At 36.3% G+C, this 15215-nt stretch overlaps 1 protein-coding gene across 14 annotated transcripts in view; it reads left to right on the forward strand.

Annotated features, from left to right (window-relative positions):
* KMT2C (lysine methyltransferase 2C) overlaps positions 1 to 15215 on the forward strand; it is a 270106-nt gene that overhangs the window by 100504 nt on the left and 154387 nt on the right. For all 14 annotated transcript variants that reach the window (XM_081799810.1, XM_081799816.1, XM_081799813.1 and 11 more), the window contains exons 4-6: positions 1474 to 1674; positions 4878 to 5026; positions 6553 to 6662. In XM_081799810.1, coding sequence (XP_081655936.1) covers positions 1474 to 1674; positions 4878 to 5026; positions 6553 to 6662 — 460 coding nt within the window. The remainder of the gene's footprint in view (positions 1 to 1473; positions 1675 to 4877; positions 5027 to 6552; positions 6663 to 15215) is intronic.

A 15215-nucleotide genomic window follows, 5' to 3' on the forward strand; every position in this document is an offset into this window, starting at 1 on the left:
CTATTATTCTACTTTTATATCTTTGTTCAAAAGTTTCTGTAATAAAAAGTCAAAGATGTACGTGATCTTTAAAAAACAAAAAAGCCCCCAAAACAACAACAAAATTCCACACGAGTGAAATCATATTGTATTTGTCTTTCTCTGACTTATTTCGCTTAGCATAGTAGTCTCTAGCTCCATCCATGTTGTTGCAGATGGGAAGATTTCATTCTTTTTTATGGTTAATATTCCATTGTATGTATACCACATCTTATCCATTCATCAGTCAGCGGACACTTGGGCTGTGTCCATATCGTGGCTATTGTAAATAATGCCGCAGTAAACGTAGGGAGTGCACGCGTACCTTTGAGTTTGTGTTTTTGTATTCGGGTAAATACCCAGGAGTGTGATTGCTGGATCATAGAATAGTTCTATTTTTTACTTTTTGAGGACCCTCCCTACTGTTTTCCACAGTGGCTGCACCAGTTTACATTCCTACCAACAGTGCAAGAGGGTTCTCCTTTCAAGGAGCAGTCTTTGAATTCTGTTCTTTCTAAGGTCCCTTATTAAGCATCTATTCCATAAGCATATATTGTTTTTGTCTTTTAACTTTTTAATTTTATTGTAGTTAGTAGATGTTATTGTTTAGAATAAATTTACGTTTTCAGAAAAATTGAGCAGATGGTACAGAGTTCCCATTCCCAGCCTGCCCTCCTTCCCTGAGTTTCCCCTTTATTAGCATTGTGCCTTAGTGTGGTACATTTGTTACAATTGATAAACTGGTATTGATACATTACTAATAACTAAACACCATAGTTTACATTAGGGTTCATTCTTTATCTTATATAGTTCTATCAGTCTTGACAAATGCCTGATGTCATGCATTTGTCATTACAGTGTATCATAGGAAATAGTTTCACTGCCCTAAAATCGCCTGTGCCCTATTTATCCCTTTTCCACTCCTTTTGAACTCTTTCACACACACCCCTCATCACTGACTACTTACCCCAGTAAGCCCTTAAATCTACATTTTTATGTCTCTATGTTCGCGTGTGTTTTGTATCTGTGTCATGCATAAAGAATGGTCCATCAGGTGCTTCAATAAAACTTTGTCATCACAGGTTTTCCAGCTGGTATGTTGTCCAGTGGCCATTAAACTCTTCCCTCTTTCCCAGCCTTAGCTTTACCTTCTTTATTCTTCTTTATTACTTCCATTTTTCTTGAATTAGATTAAAATAAAATTGTTTTTCTAAGTACAAGCTGGAATTTTTTGATTTGGTAGGTCTACTTTAAAAAGTCATGCTATGAATTGCTAATGTATAATTGATTATTAAACTTAATTGTTCTTATAGCCTATACATACTCAAGCTTAGCTTGCGCTAACGTCGTAATATTTAATTTTAAAGCACAAGTACCTATGGTCTGTCACTTTACAAATAGTTGAATAAAACTACTTTCTCCTTCTCTGTCTTTCTTTCTTTTCATTTCAACCAGTGAACAGCTCTGCGCTTTTTGTTACTGTGGTGAAAAAAGTTCCTTAGGACAAGGAGACTTAAAACAATTTAGAGTAACGCCTGGGTTTATGTTGCCGTGGAAAAGCCAGCCTTCTAGCAAGAAGGACATTGATGACAACAGCAATGGAACCTGTGAGAAAATACAAAACTCAGCACCACGAAAACAAAGAGGACAGAGAAAGTAAGCAATTTTGAATAAATGGTTGGACTGCAGTAAGGCTATCTATAATGTATTTTCATCTCAGCGAATAGATAAATGGGGTTGTTACTGAATCATTTCTCATGTTTTTCAACATTCGTAGGATGCTTTATGCCTCACCATTACCACCATAAAACACTCCATTTCTCAAAATTTCTTGTGTAAAAAAGTGTGTTATCTTAATCGTATATTAAAATCAGTGTGATCACAAAAGTTAACCTTTAGAAGAAATCTTTAAAGAACATAACATAAACCTAGAAGGAGTTTATGGAAGGAAGGTAAAATAGATGAGTGAAGTCTTTCTTTCGTTCTTTGAATAAGTTTTTGATTGTAAGAATATAACCTAACAGAATGAGAAAACCAAGATGGTTTTCTCTACCCATGTTCTTTTTTTTTTTCCTTTACCCATGTTCTTAATTTGTCATTTAAGTTATTTTTATGGTTCAGAGAATATTGAGCTGTCCCATAATCTGTTATAATACAGGGTTAACTTTCTAAGTAATTATATGCTCAGAATGCCCTTTCTAAAGTTAAAGAAGAAGCTCTTTTCTTTTTTAATGAAATAATTTACTAAAGTATTTGTATAACTATCTATACGTGTGTGTCTGTATTCATCAACATTATAGTTACCTAAAACTTCTCTCTGATATGTTTAATTTTGGAGTTAAAAAATTTTTTTTTTGTATGTTGCTAAGTTTTGTTTAAAGGCTATCTTAATATGTGGATTTGGCTCTGGTAGTTAAGGGAGTAGAAGTTTCTGTAGTCCATGAGAAAGTGTAAAATTAATTTAGCTTGGAAGGCCAACCAGCTCTGCCCCTTGAGGGTGATGATGTAATCATCCAAGTGCTTATCTGGCTTCTATCCAAATTTAGGTACTAAGGCATTGTTGTGTTGTCCTTAAGTGATTGGCTCCTTCTTTTGGACTGCTGCCAATGCCTTGAAGACCTGAAGTAGGAAATGAAACAATAACAAGAAAGAATCTTTTAAAAAATTTAAGGTGGAACAGCTTAAGGAAGTTTAGAAGTCCTATGTTTAGTGTCTTGATGTTTGAAAGGCCAGAGCTAGATCATACAGAAGAGCTTTTCCTTTTGGAATCAACTGAGTGCTCACATCCTAATAAAATACATCAAAAGTCTAGCAAACTTGTAATGTCCATCAGTAATTAGCAAATCTAATGGACCGAACCAGCTTATATCTCATATCCTCATGTTCTGCCTTTGAATAATGGCAATTACATAAACATTTATTCTGGGAAATACAGTTGGGCTTCGTTTACTTATTTTATAAGCTGAGTTAATTTTTGGTGAAAACTTTTGTGGGCTAAGATAAGTATGTAAAAAGGATCCTTGGTTTAGTCTTTATATACACTTAGTGTTTACCAATGTATTAAGTAATGATAACAAGACAGTTAATGGACTTTAGGAATAAAACACATTTATAAAATTTGGAATTCATTTAGGGGTAGACAATTTGGTAATGATTTTAAATAGTTATAAAATATATTACTGATGAATAGAAACCACATAAGCTAGTTTTTGTTTTTAATATGAAAAGGAGGTTTTAAAAAGAATTTTTCTCTCTTGATGGCATTAAATTGTAAGAATATGTAATTGGGGGTTCTTTTTCTCTTTTGTTTTAGACTTAAATTTTGGGGGTATGTGTTTCAGCTGTCTTCTCCTGATGGTCTTTCCTAAGTTGGGCTGCTGTCATCCTTAGGGTTGACATCAGCATCTTACTGATATGGTATATCCATAAAAACTGGTTGCAGAACCTAAAGGTGAAATATGATTAAGCTAGTGGTTAGGAATTGGTTAGTAATAGACTGATTAGTCATTTCATTAGTTTTTATACCCATCTCCCCCATCAAATACTGGTACAAAGGAAATATCTTAGAACAGTACATTAATCTTTATAGATGAACTGTTCGTCTTTTTCCCCCCTCCCAATAAAAGAACAATGATTAGTAATGAAGAATCTATTTGTAGGAATGGAGATCATATTTATCGGAAAGAGTTTGTTCTCATTATATTGGGGGCATTTATAAGAATGAGAATTTAAAGTTAGAATAGCATGCTAAAAAAGTGAGTCTATGCATTTCTAATGCTGAACATAAAAAATACTGGTTATTTTTATATGGTTTGATATTTAAATGTACTTATTGAAATATGTTAATACTTTTTTTCTTTCAATGATTCCAGGTATAAAAAAGTTTAGTACCCTGGTCATTGTGCTGATTTTCTCTTAATAGGAATCATGATAAATATCCAGCATACAGAAGTGCAGTGAGTTATGATCTATATTCAATAGTGATTTAATCCAGAATTATGATCAGGTTAAATACTATGATATCAGGAGAAGATTAAAGTTTTAGTGCCAGTCATCTGATTTCCCATATTTAATGTTTACTCAATTAGTAGCTGAAGTTTGAAGGCTTTGAAAGTCTGAAATCGCCCATGTGTTGTATGCTTTATTATTCAGTGTTCATTTCTATACTGCTGTTTTTACTGTTCCATTGTCTTCTTTATTCCCCACGCCACTAGTAGCTATTTTGGTTTTGCATTTTACTTCTGACTTGTGAGGTAAAGTCTTACTAGAGAGTACTTGCAACATCATGCCACAGACCAGCTGTCGAGATTTGTTGAGAGGCCTGTAAGAAAGCTCCAGCTGACACGTCTGCTCCCACTACCTCCCTCTTCACACTTTGTGTTGGGTTTTCATTTCCCCTGGGAAATAACCTTTCTTTACATAACATTAACTGCCAGCTCCGTTGTGCTAGTCCTCACAATAAAGCGAATTAAAATTTCTGATCCAGTTATGTTTCATAAGCATTTAAGTAAGGCTGAAGGGAATATTTATTTTATGTGATAAAATATAGTTCCTGATTAGAATATTAGAGTGTCATTAAAAAAATTATAGAATGGCAAAATAAATTTGTAACTGTAATTTTTAACACTTCCTTATGGATTTGGTACTTTCTTTTTAGTTGTTGCTTACATGATAAAATATAGCAACCCAGTTTTATATTACACTATGAATAATAACAGTTGTATTCTACAAGTTGTTTTATGACAGTTTATGCCTAATAAATTAAAATTGATTTGGCAATACATTATATTAAGTTGTTATAAACAAAATAATTATCTACTTGTTACCACTTTCACATCTGTTTTATTTTTTTTTTCCAGAGAACGGTCTCCTCTGCAGAATACAGTATCTTGTGTAAGTGTAAGCACGCAGACCACTTCAGATGATCAGGCTGGTAAATTATGGGATGAACTCAGTCTGGTTGGCCTTCCAGATGCTATTGATATCCAAGCCTTATTTGATCCTACAGGTAGGAGCTGGTCTTCAGTGGATAACTATCTCTTGATTCTGTAGACATTTTTTATTTATTTATTTTTATTTTATTATGTTAATCACCATACATTACATCATTAGTTTTTGATGATTCTGTAGACATTTTAATTTTAGTGAGTTATCAACTTAATAGTAATTACCTTTTATCTAGAAATAATTATGATCACATTGTAAAAAATGTCATTGTTTAAGTATGCTTGCTTAGGTAAAATAAATTGTCTCATTATGTATATGTAATTTATTTAGCATCTGCACAGGGCCAGTGCTGAGCTGGATGCTTTTATAAATCTTTGTGTTTATTCTTATGTAGACAGTAGGGCCATGGAGGTTTGATAATTGAGGAAAGAAAATTTTTAAAAGGAACTGTGAGAAGTTGGGGAACTTGGATGTCTGGGTCTATTTTTTTTTTTTAAAGATTTTATTTATTTATTTGAGAGAGAGAATGAGACAGAGGAGAGAGCATGAGATGGGGGAGGTTCAGAGGGAGAAGCAGACTCCCTGCTGAGCAGGGAGCCTGATGCGGGACTCGATCCCGGGACTCCAGGATCATGACCTGAGCCGAAGGCAGTCGCCTAACCAACTGAGCCACCCAGGCGCCCTGGGTCTATTTAATGCAGGGTGAAAGACAGTAGATCTTAGCCGTGTGGCTATCTTATAACCCATAATCATGATATGGTGCTTTTGGGATTTTGAGTTAATTTCAGTTGAACTACATATTGATTGATAGTGGTTCAAGTGTTGTGTGGTAGAGAATTGAAAGACTGAACTGTTTTTAGTGATTGATGTGGGCTCTTGGTGTGGGATGAAGCAGACTGGAGGTATATATGTAGCTTATTTGCCATTCATCCTTTTTGTCATAAAGTATTATATAATGTCCTTTATTTTTTATGTAAAGATACCAAATAAAATATAGTAATATTTAAATAAAATGACTAAGAACTCATTTTTTGTTGAAATAATCACTCCTTCAGTGATTGTCAAACTTGTGTGCATCAGAATCACCTAGAGGGCTTGTTAAAACATAGATTTCTGGGCGCCACTACAAAACTTTTTGATTCAGTGGGTCTTGGTTGTGATATGATATTTTGCATTTTTTTTTAAATTTTTTAAATATTTGAGAGAGAGAGAGCACGAGTGTGCGCGAGAGCACGGAGGGAGGGCCAGAGAGAGAGGGAGAGGGGGAGAGAGAATCCTCAAGCAGACTCCCTGCTGAGCACAGAGCCTGATGCGGGGCTTGATCCTGGGACCCTGAGGTCATGACCTGAGCCAAAATCAAGAGTCAGATGCTTAACTGACTGAGCCACCCAGGCACTCTGATATTTTGCATTTCTAACAAGTTCCCAGATGATACATTTGGGAAGGGCTGACTGCTTTAGTGTGATCACAAATACAGGGTGCCATTGTGTGTCTACATGTCAGAGTTAGTTTGGGGGCTTTACATCTTATTAGCATTAATATGCTTCATGTTTATTCATTTGCTTCTTTTCACTTCAACCATTTTAGGCACTTGTTGGGCCCATCACCGTTGTGTGGAGTGGTCACTGGGAGTGTGCCAGATGGAGGAACCATCATTAGTGAACGTGGACAAAGCTGTTGTCTCAGGGAGCACAGAAGTAAGTAGAAGTAACAAATATTTAATTAAGCCACAGTTTCGTAACATTTACTCTAGTCAACATGAAGGTTCACTTGCAAGAATTGTTTATTAAATGATTACTATAATGTAAAAACCCTTAAAATAGGAATTTTTAATTTTATATCCAAGCGTAGTTTGTGCATACCAGTAGAATATATATATTAAGCTGTGCAATAAATGTAGATCTTAAAAACAAATATTTTACATTTAAATCAGAAGTTAAAAATTTTAGAAATGAGAATTTCTAACTATATTTATATATCTGTGTGGTTACTCTTTAAGACAAAACGATTCGATTAAGATTTAACATTAAGAGACAGCATTTGACAGGTCTTTAGTCCACAATGTGCGTTAGCTCTGTTAGTTGTTTTAAAAATTGATCCAGATCTTTCTTTACAGTCAAGTTGGCAGTTCAGTTCATCTTTTTGGCCCCATCCCAAAGTAATACCATGTACACAGTCTACTGTCTTTTAAAGTTTTCACTGAGATTTGCATGTGATTTTGAAACGAGCACAAAAATAAATGCAACATTTACCTTCCATCTATAAAGGAAACAAACCCTATGAAGTGAAATTGCTAGTTGCCTACAAATTCCCTTTGATTTTTGACAGTTATATTTGAGAGACGTGAAACAGCCTTTCCAAAGGAATGTTAAAAATGGAATTTGATCGTAGAAATTATGTGGGCTTTAGCAGATGGAGTATAGGTAAAACTTTTCAAAGTGTAGTCAAGATAGGGACTTAGATTCAAATAATTATTCAATTGGTATAATATTAGCTTTACTCAGATTATTAAAATGACCTAAATTTCATGGATGAGTAACTCCCACCTCAAGCTTAGTCAAATTAGAGTGCTTGTTTTGGAAATGTGACATTACATTGAAATGCTTATGTAATGAAATTGTGAACAGTATAATGCGTAGTAATAAATTCTGCAATCTGGACATACTTAGATGGCCAGATCAAGACTGTGATAGATCAGTGAGCACCCTTTTTGTCACAGACTACTTCAGAAGTAGTGTTAGATTATTTTGTGGAAGTGAAAAATATTATAGGAAAGGCAATGAACAAAGGCTAAAATGAACTTTGTGGTGTTTGGAATCAGGGAATCCATGTAAACTCCTGGTTTTTAATATTTATACAAATACAGAAATATAGATGTGTGTATACATGTGAGTTAGTATGTATACATCTATTTCCTAGCTCTGTTCACTAAGACGGTAGTTAAAAGCTTGCCTCCCCCTGTCCTTTTTGGATAGAAGATACCATCTTTGTGTTTTAGATACTTACTGATAAGTATTTAAATGGGATTTAGAGACGAAGTCTGTGCCCTACTGCTGGCAGAGGAATCAAGGGCCATGGGAGACCTGCACTCCATATCTTTATGGAGGCATTGGTACGGAGTGGGCAGGAGTGGTGGAAGAGGAGCCCGTGTAGATGGAGCGGTGGGGCCCCAGGGCGACTGTTGGCACATCGTCAAACCATCACATCTTCACTCAGTTAAGTCAGTCCAGACTTAGGGTAGCGCCAGTCTTCTGTTGCCATTTCTACAGTTTTTTGTTTGTTTTGTCTTTTGGTTTTCTCCATTATCAAATAGGCACAGGACTTAGCTAGAACTTTTCTCATTTGCTTGTTCCTAGAAGAGTTTGTCTCACTGACAGAAATTCAAACCCATAACAACACATTTGTTAATAAATCTGTGGGGAAATAGGCACTCTTTTTTATTCCTTGCTGATAGGATGCAAATTGGTATAGATCTTCTGGAGAACAATTTGGTGATATCTAAAAACTACTAATTTTGACCTTTCTAGGATTCTGCCCTGAAAATATGCCTCCAATAATGCAAAATACTTGTGGTATTAAAAGTATAATTGCAGCATTGTTTAACTTGCAAAATACTGGAACCGCATAATAGAATGATTGAATAAACTATGGTATGGTTCGTACGGTGGAATATTGTGTGTGTAAAAATACAGTGAGGAGTATCTCTGTGAAATGATGTGAAGTTGGTTCCAACATGTATTTTTAAGTGAAAAAAGAGTACAAAAGACCATTTATGATGTGCATTCTTTTATGTAAGAAAGGATGAAATATAAGAAAATATATGTGCATATGGTCATTTTGGAAAAGAAATACAGGAAGGATAAACAAGAAACTGAAGAGATTGGTTACCTATGGCAGGTGAGTAGGAAAGAGGTGGAGAAGAAATGGGAAAGGGTCTGATGTAGTATGGGTGAGGTGTGACAGACACTCTGAGATATCTCTCTTTGTATAGCTCCTCTGACTCTTAGAACCATAGGAGTGTTTCACATACCCCCTAAATAATCAATTACAACTATCTAGGATATGGGGGAATCCAAAAAGGAATATCAGAATTCACAGTAAAGGGAATAGGGAAGAAAAGAACTAACCTGAGTAACTGGCAAACAGTATCTTGACTGGTTAGCCGGAAAGCAAAGGACAAAAAGCACAGCATGTATGTGCTGTAATCCAGTGAGTAAATGTGTTTCTCACAAGGATATGGGTTTGCAATTCTGAAACTACTTTATGTGTATACTGTAAGTGAACAAATTAGTTAAATATATGGTTGATAATGAGAACTAGGTTTTTCAGTGTTGGAGAAAGGAGCTACAAATAAGGAAAAGCTAAAATGAATTTTGTGTTGAAATGGAATCAGAAGTATCAGTATAAACTCACAGTTCTTAATATTTATGTAGACAGATACAGAAATATAGATGTGTAGATGTGTGTATACACATGAGGCAGTATGCTTTCATATAATTCCTAGTTCTGTCCTCTGTGAAGGCCTAGACATAGTGACCCTCAGTAGCTGTGAACACACCTGGTGCCCAGATCTTGGTTCCTAACCACTATTCGCCAATAAAAGGAACCGGGTTCCTTGAGAAGTAGTTCATGGTACGGGGAAAATACAACCTGAGGTGCCAGAAAGTAGGGAAGTGCTCAGAAAGGTGAAGACTTGTTGAAGACACACAGGAGCCAACCTGAAGGAGCTCCTAAGAGCTAGACCAATTTGAGCCACAACAAAAAATACAGTATTGGGTTTTCTTTCACAGAATAAAGTAAGTACACATGAGTCCATACTGATATGAATGAATGAATGAATGAATGAATGAATAGCGTAAGTCAGTCATACCACTCTTCTACCTACCACACTTCAGTACTGGACTTCCTGTTTCATTCAGAGAAAGAGAGGGAAAAAAAAAAAAAACAGTGCTCACTACCTGACAGGGCTCTTCGTGATCTTCACCAACCCCATAAGTACTTCTAAGATGTCACTCACTCACTATGACTCTGCCCCTCATTTGCTTCCCTCAACCATACCAGCTCCCTTCCTCTTCCTCAAATGCGCTGGACATCTCTTCCCTCAGGGCCTTGGCACTTCCGGTTCCCTCTCTGTTGAATATTCTTCTTGGATATGTGATGGCTTGCTTCCTCATGTCCTTTAGGAGTTTATTCAAGAGTTGCCTTGTCAGCTAGGGCTTTGCTCGGCTCCCTATTGAGAGTTTCAAGGGTCTCAGCCTCAAATAACATCCCTGTTCTGTGGTTTTCTCCTTTGAACTTGTTGCCATCTAACATAGTATATAATTACTTAATGATCTTGTTAATCTTTCCTTATTAGAGTGATACTGCCAAGGATCTTTTTCTGTTTTGGTTATTCCTCAATAGATTATTTGTAGCCTAAATGAATAGCACTAGAGGTCATTCATGGAATCACTCATAGTTACAGGAAAGATCCAAAGTGCCAGAGTGTTAATGGAGGTCACTAATGTAGTTAATTTTATAAAAATGTATGAATACATAATTGTCAAAGAAACCTCTAAAATAGAGTAAAGCTTTACAATTCTACCTAAGTGATGTGGGGTGGAGAGCAATGACAATGAAAATCTTTGCTATCTCAAAATGTTCTCTATGGGTCAAATTATGTAGAAGTGCTGTTGAACTTGGAATACATTTTTATTTTACCAAAAGACAGATGTTCTAAATTTGTTGACCTTTATTTCTGAATGTATTATGATACCTACCTCAAAGAAAATAAACATTTCATCTGCCTCTTCAAGATAAAGGTGACATTTCAGCAATGAGAATGTAATGACTTCAAAGGAACATGTGCTGGGGGTTGAGCATTTTGAAAATGGATGTTTGGAACAATTTCTGTTTGATATTTTATCACTAGAATAGCAGTAAAATTGTTTTACAAACAATGAAAGTTTGTAAAAAACAAAAATTCTCACATTTGTCAAAAAATTTTGGACACAGAATTTTCTGTTCTGTTTAAAATATTCTGAAGTGGGCGCCTGGGTGGCTCAGTTGGTTGGGCAACTGTCTCGGCTCAGGTCATGATCCTGGAGTCCCAGGATTGAGTCCCACATCAGGCTCCCTGCTCAGCGGGGGGTCTGCTTCTCCCTTTGACCCTCCCCCCTCTCAAGTGCTTTTTCTCATTCTCTCTCAAATAAATAAATAAAAAATCTTAAAAAAAAAATACTCTGAAGAGTTTTAGTATGTTTCAAACCCATTTGTTAAAAATAAAAAAATTAATACTTGATTATGGAAGGTGAAAATTTAACTACATTTTGATAATTTTGGTTGGGATTGAAAAACAGTTTTAGAAATGATGCACGATTTCTGTTTAGATCTTATTTTTGTTAGAATCATTTGTTTTTAACTCATGACGGATAGTGAAATAAACTCGTTAGAATCAGGCCTTTCAACCTAAGAAGACAGAGGAGAACAAGATACAAAGGTCAGATGGAGGGGTTGTAGTGCTCTGTAAACTTTTTGATTATCGGTATCTTTTAATAAGAAGTATTTGAGCCTGCATCATTATTATATATTCTTACTGGAATATGTATCTCTCCTTTATGACACTTTACCAACATTTGTAAGTTTACACTGTTGGTGTGAGTCTTTTATTAATTTCAGTTGCCCCCCCCCAGGGCTGTACGCACCATGAGCACATGGATAATATCTGTTTTGGTTTATCATTTTATCTCCAGTGCTTAGCAAAGTACCTGGAACACAAGCGAGTTATTGATCGGATAAATGTATGCATGAATGAAATCTACCAAGGAAGGGCAGTTAGCTGAACTGAGCGGGAAGTGTTTACCCACACCTAATGGCTGCCGCTGAAGCCCCAGCCGCATGCAGGCCAGCTTCCCATGGCAAAGACCTAGCCAATCTTGCTGAGGTTGAGAGATTCTGGTTTAATTAATATTATTATTCCTATTTAAAAATTAACATTTAATATAATTCAGTTTTTGGTTTTATTTATTTATTTTCTTTCTGAATTATTCAAGAAGGTGGGGAGGACACATAGGGTACTGAGCTGAGGCCTGAGTCCCTTATGATTTCCTCAGTTGTTTTTTTTTTTTTAAGATTTTATTTATTTATTTGACAGAGAGAGGCACAGCGAGAGAGGGAACACAAGCAGGGGGAGTGGGAGAGGGAGAAGCAGGCTTCCCGCAGAGCAGGGAGCCCGACGCAGGGCTCGATCCCAGGACCCTGGGACCATGACCTGAGCTGGAGGCAGATGCTTAACGACTGAGCCATCCAGGTGCCCCTGATTTCCTCAGTTTTTAAATGGCATTCTATATCACATTGTTTAGTTTTTCTGTAATTTCCTTCAGATTGTTTTCAGTTTTTCCAGGGGGACCTTTATCTTTTGCTAGAATGAAGAATATGCTATACTGTGAACCTATGTTTCAGGAAAGGTAATGGTGTTTTTCTTTTAAATCTTTTTTTTTTTTTTTTATTTATTCATTTGAGACACAGAGATACAGAGAGAGAGAGAGAGAGAAAGCATGAGCAGGGAGAGAGGCAGAGGGAGAGGAAGAAGCAGGCTCCTCGCTGAGCCAGGAGCCCGATGTGGGGCTCGATCCCAGGACCCCGGGATCATGACCTGAGCTGAAGGCAGACGCTTAACCATCTGAGCCACCCAGGCGCCCGGTGTTTTTCTTTTAAATTCCTCTTTGGAGCCCTGGGGTGCTACCAGCATCTTGGAGATCTGGATAATTTGGATATTATTGATGGAATAGTTTGATTCTGAATGCTACAGATGTTTGATTATTTATTTACCTGAAGCCCGCATTTCCTGCACTCTGCTCATTGCCCTCCAAAAGATATTACCAGTAAACTTCCAACACATACTTCTGTTCTTTTGACTAGTTCTGAATCAGATGTTCAGTGTATTACTCTATAAATAAAACATTAAAAATTAATAATATTATCTCCCTACTTAGAATTGATAATTTCTTATGTTTTCTCCCTCACCTCCTGCCACAACTCCATATTGAAATTCCATTGTATTATACTGATTTTCGGTCAGGTGTTTTGTATAAAACCAACTTAGTTCTGTGAGAAGAGTCGTAAGTTTTTTATATTTTTGGTTCTTTTTGTAGATTGCAAAAAGAACAAAAATAGCTTCTCTATCATGAGGTGGGTGGCAGTACGCATTGGGAATGTAGATAAGCAATGTAATGTAATTTTGGTAAAAAAAAAACATTTTTTTTTAAACAGTATATGGTGGAAGTCTCTCCACACCCATCCTCTAAGCAACTGGGAGTAGGTTTATATAAGATTATTTAAATACTGGACTGCATCTTTATGTAAGGTGATTTGCAGGCACCTATTTTATCAATATGATGTCCAATACTGTTATTTTTTATATAATCCTAGTAACGTAAGTGTAAAGAAAGCATCAAGTTATGTATTCTTCATTTTGCCCTATAGTTTTTTAAGAGGAAGGGCAAACATTCACAGATCTGAATTCTATGTTTGCTGGGGATCCATGAGAATGCCTTCACATTGGAGAATCACTAGGAAAACTAATGTCATGCACCATAAAGTTGTAATTGTGGCTAAGATTTACTGCCGTGATATAGTGAGGATATATAATGGAAGGATCTCAGTGGAAGAAAAATATTGACAGGGTCTGGAGGAATTCACATACAGCCTTCCTTAGGTGTTCACCCTCCTATGAGGGGTTACACAGAGCACCCTCTTGTCTTTGCAGTGAAAATGTAGCAGTATGTGTGTGATGCTCCTGCCCTGAGAAGCTCAAGGTCTTTGCTGGTGGCTAGTCACATAGGCACCCTTTGCCTAGCACACACCAGAAGGGAAGTCACATTGTTTGCACAGTTAGTATAGGCACAGTAAACTGCTCTTTACACTGAGGGAGTCATGGCAACCCTCCCAAAATTCAGGTTCGCAGGGACCAGCTGTGCAGACAGGCCTTTCTAGGGAGAGTAGTCTCAAGACAGCTGTGTTAACCCTTTTTAGCACAGAACTAAAACTGTATATCAACGGTAACATGTCTGTTCTCTGGACTGTAGTTGGTACACATCATTGAGTATTCCCCATCATAGAGAGGCTGTGTTAAGTGCTCTAGTGGTTATATAGAACTTTGTAACTTTGATCAGAGAAAGATCCTGATAAAGATACTTTTGACTCTAACAGAGAAATCCTGTGTTTAATTCTGAAATCTACTTTGTCTTATATTAATGTATCCACTGCAGCTTTCTTCTGACTAGTTTAAGCATGGTATATCTTAGTCCATCCTTTTATTTTAACTCTTTGTGTCTTTATATTTAATGTATGTTTTTTGTAGGCAGTGGTTTCGCTTTTTAAAAGCTAACCTGACAATCTCTGCTTTTGTAATGGGAGTGTTTAGGACATGTATATTTAATGTGATTAAATTTTCCTTTTTTTTTTTTTTATCCTCTTTGTTCTTTGTTTCCTTTTCTTGCATTCTTTTAGATTGAATATTTTTTATGATTCCATTTTATCTCCTTTTTGGATTATTACCTATAACTGCTTTGTTATTTTATTGGTTGCTTTAGGGTTTATAGTATACATCTTTTTTTATCACAGTCTACCTTCCAGTGATATTATAATTTCATATATAATAAAAATGTGCTTTTGTTTCCTTCCATTTTTCCTCTCCTGGAATTTGTGCTATTGCTCTCATGCGTTTGACTTTTACATGTGTTATAAATGCCATAAAGTATTGTTATTTTTTTAAAGATTTGTTTATTTGAGAGAGAGAGCAAGCACATGGTGGGTGGAGAGGCAGAGGGAGAGGAAGAGAAAGTCTCAAGCAGACTCTGTACTGAGCCTGGAGCCCAACACAGGGCTTGATCTCATGACCCTGAGATCACAACTTGAGCTGAAACCAAGAGTCAGATGCCCAACTGACTGCACCACCCAGGCACCCCAAGATAATGTTATTTTGATTAAGCTGTCAGATATCTCCTAAAGAGACTTAAAAAAAAATAGAGTTACCCCTGTTGTTACCAGTTCTGATGTTCTTCATTGCTTTGTGTAGATGCAGATTTTCACCTTCTGTCATTTTCTTTGTGTCTGAAGATGTCCTTTAACATTTCTTGCAGTACAGGTCTGCAGGTGATGGATTCCTTTAGTAGTTACACTTCCAAAGTGCTTTTATCTTACCTTCATATTTGAAACATATTTTTGGCAGGTACAGAATTCTAGTTGACTCCCCGCGCCCCCCCCCCCCC

Source organism: Leptonychotes weddellii, chromosome 12 (genome assembly GCF_054177405.1).
Source record: "Leptonychotes weddellii isolate Sample4059 chromosome 12, ASM5417740v2, whole genome shotgun sequence".
Classification (NCBI taxonomy): Eukaryota; Metazoa; Chordata; class Mammalia; order Carnivora; family Phocidae; genus Leptonychotes; species Leptonychotes weddellii.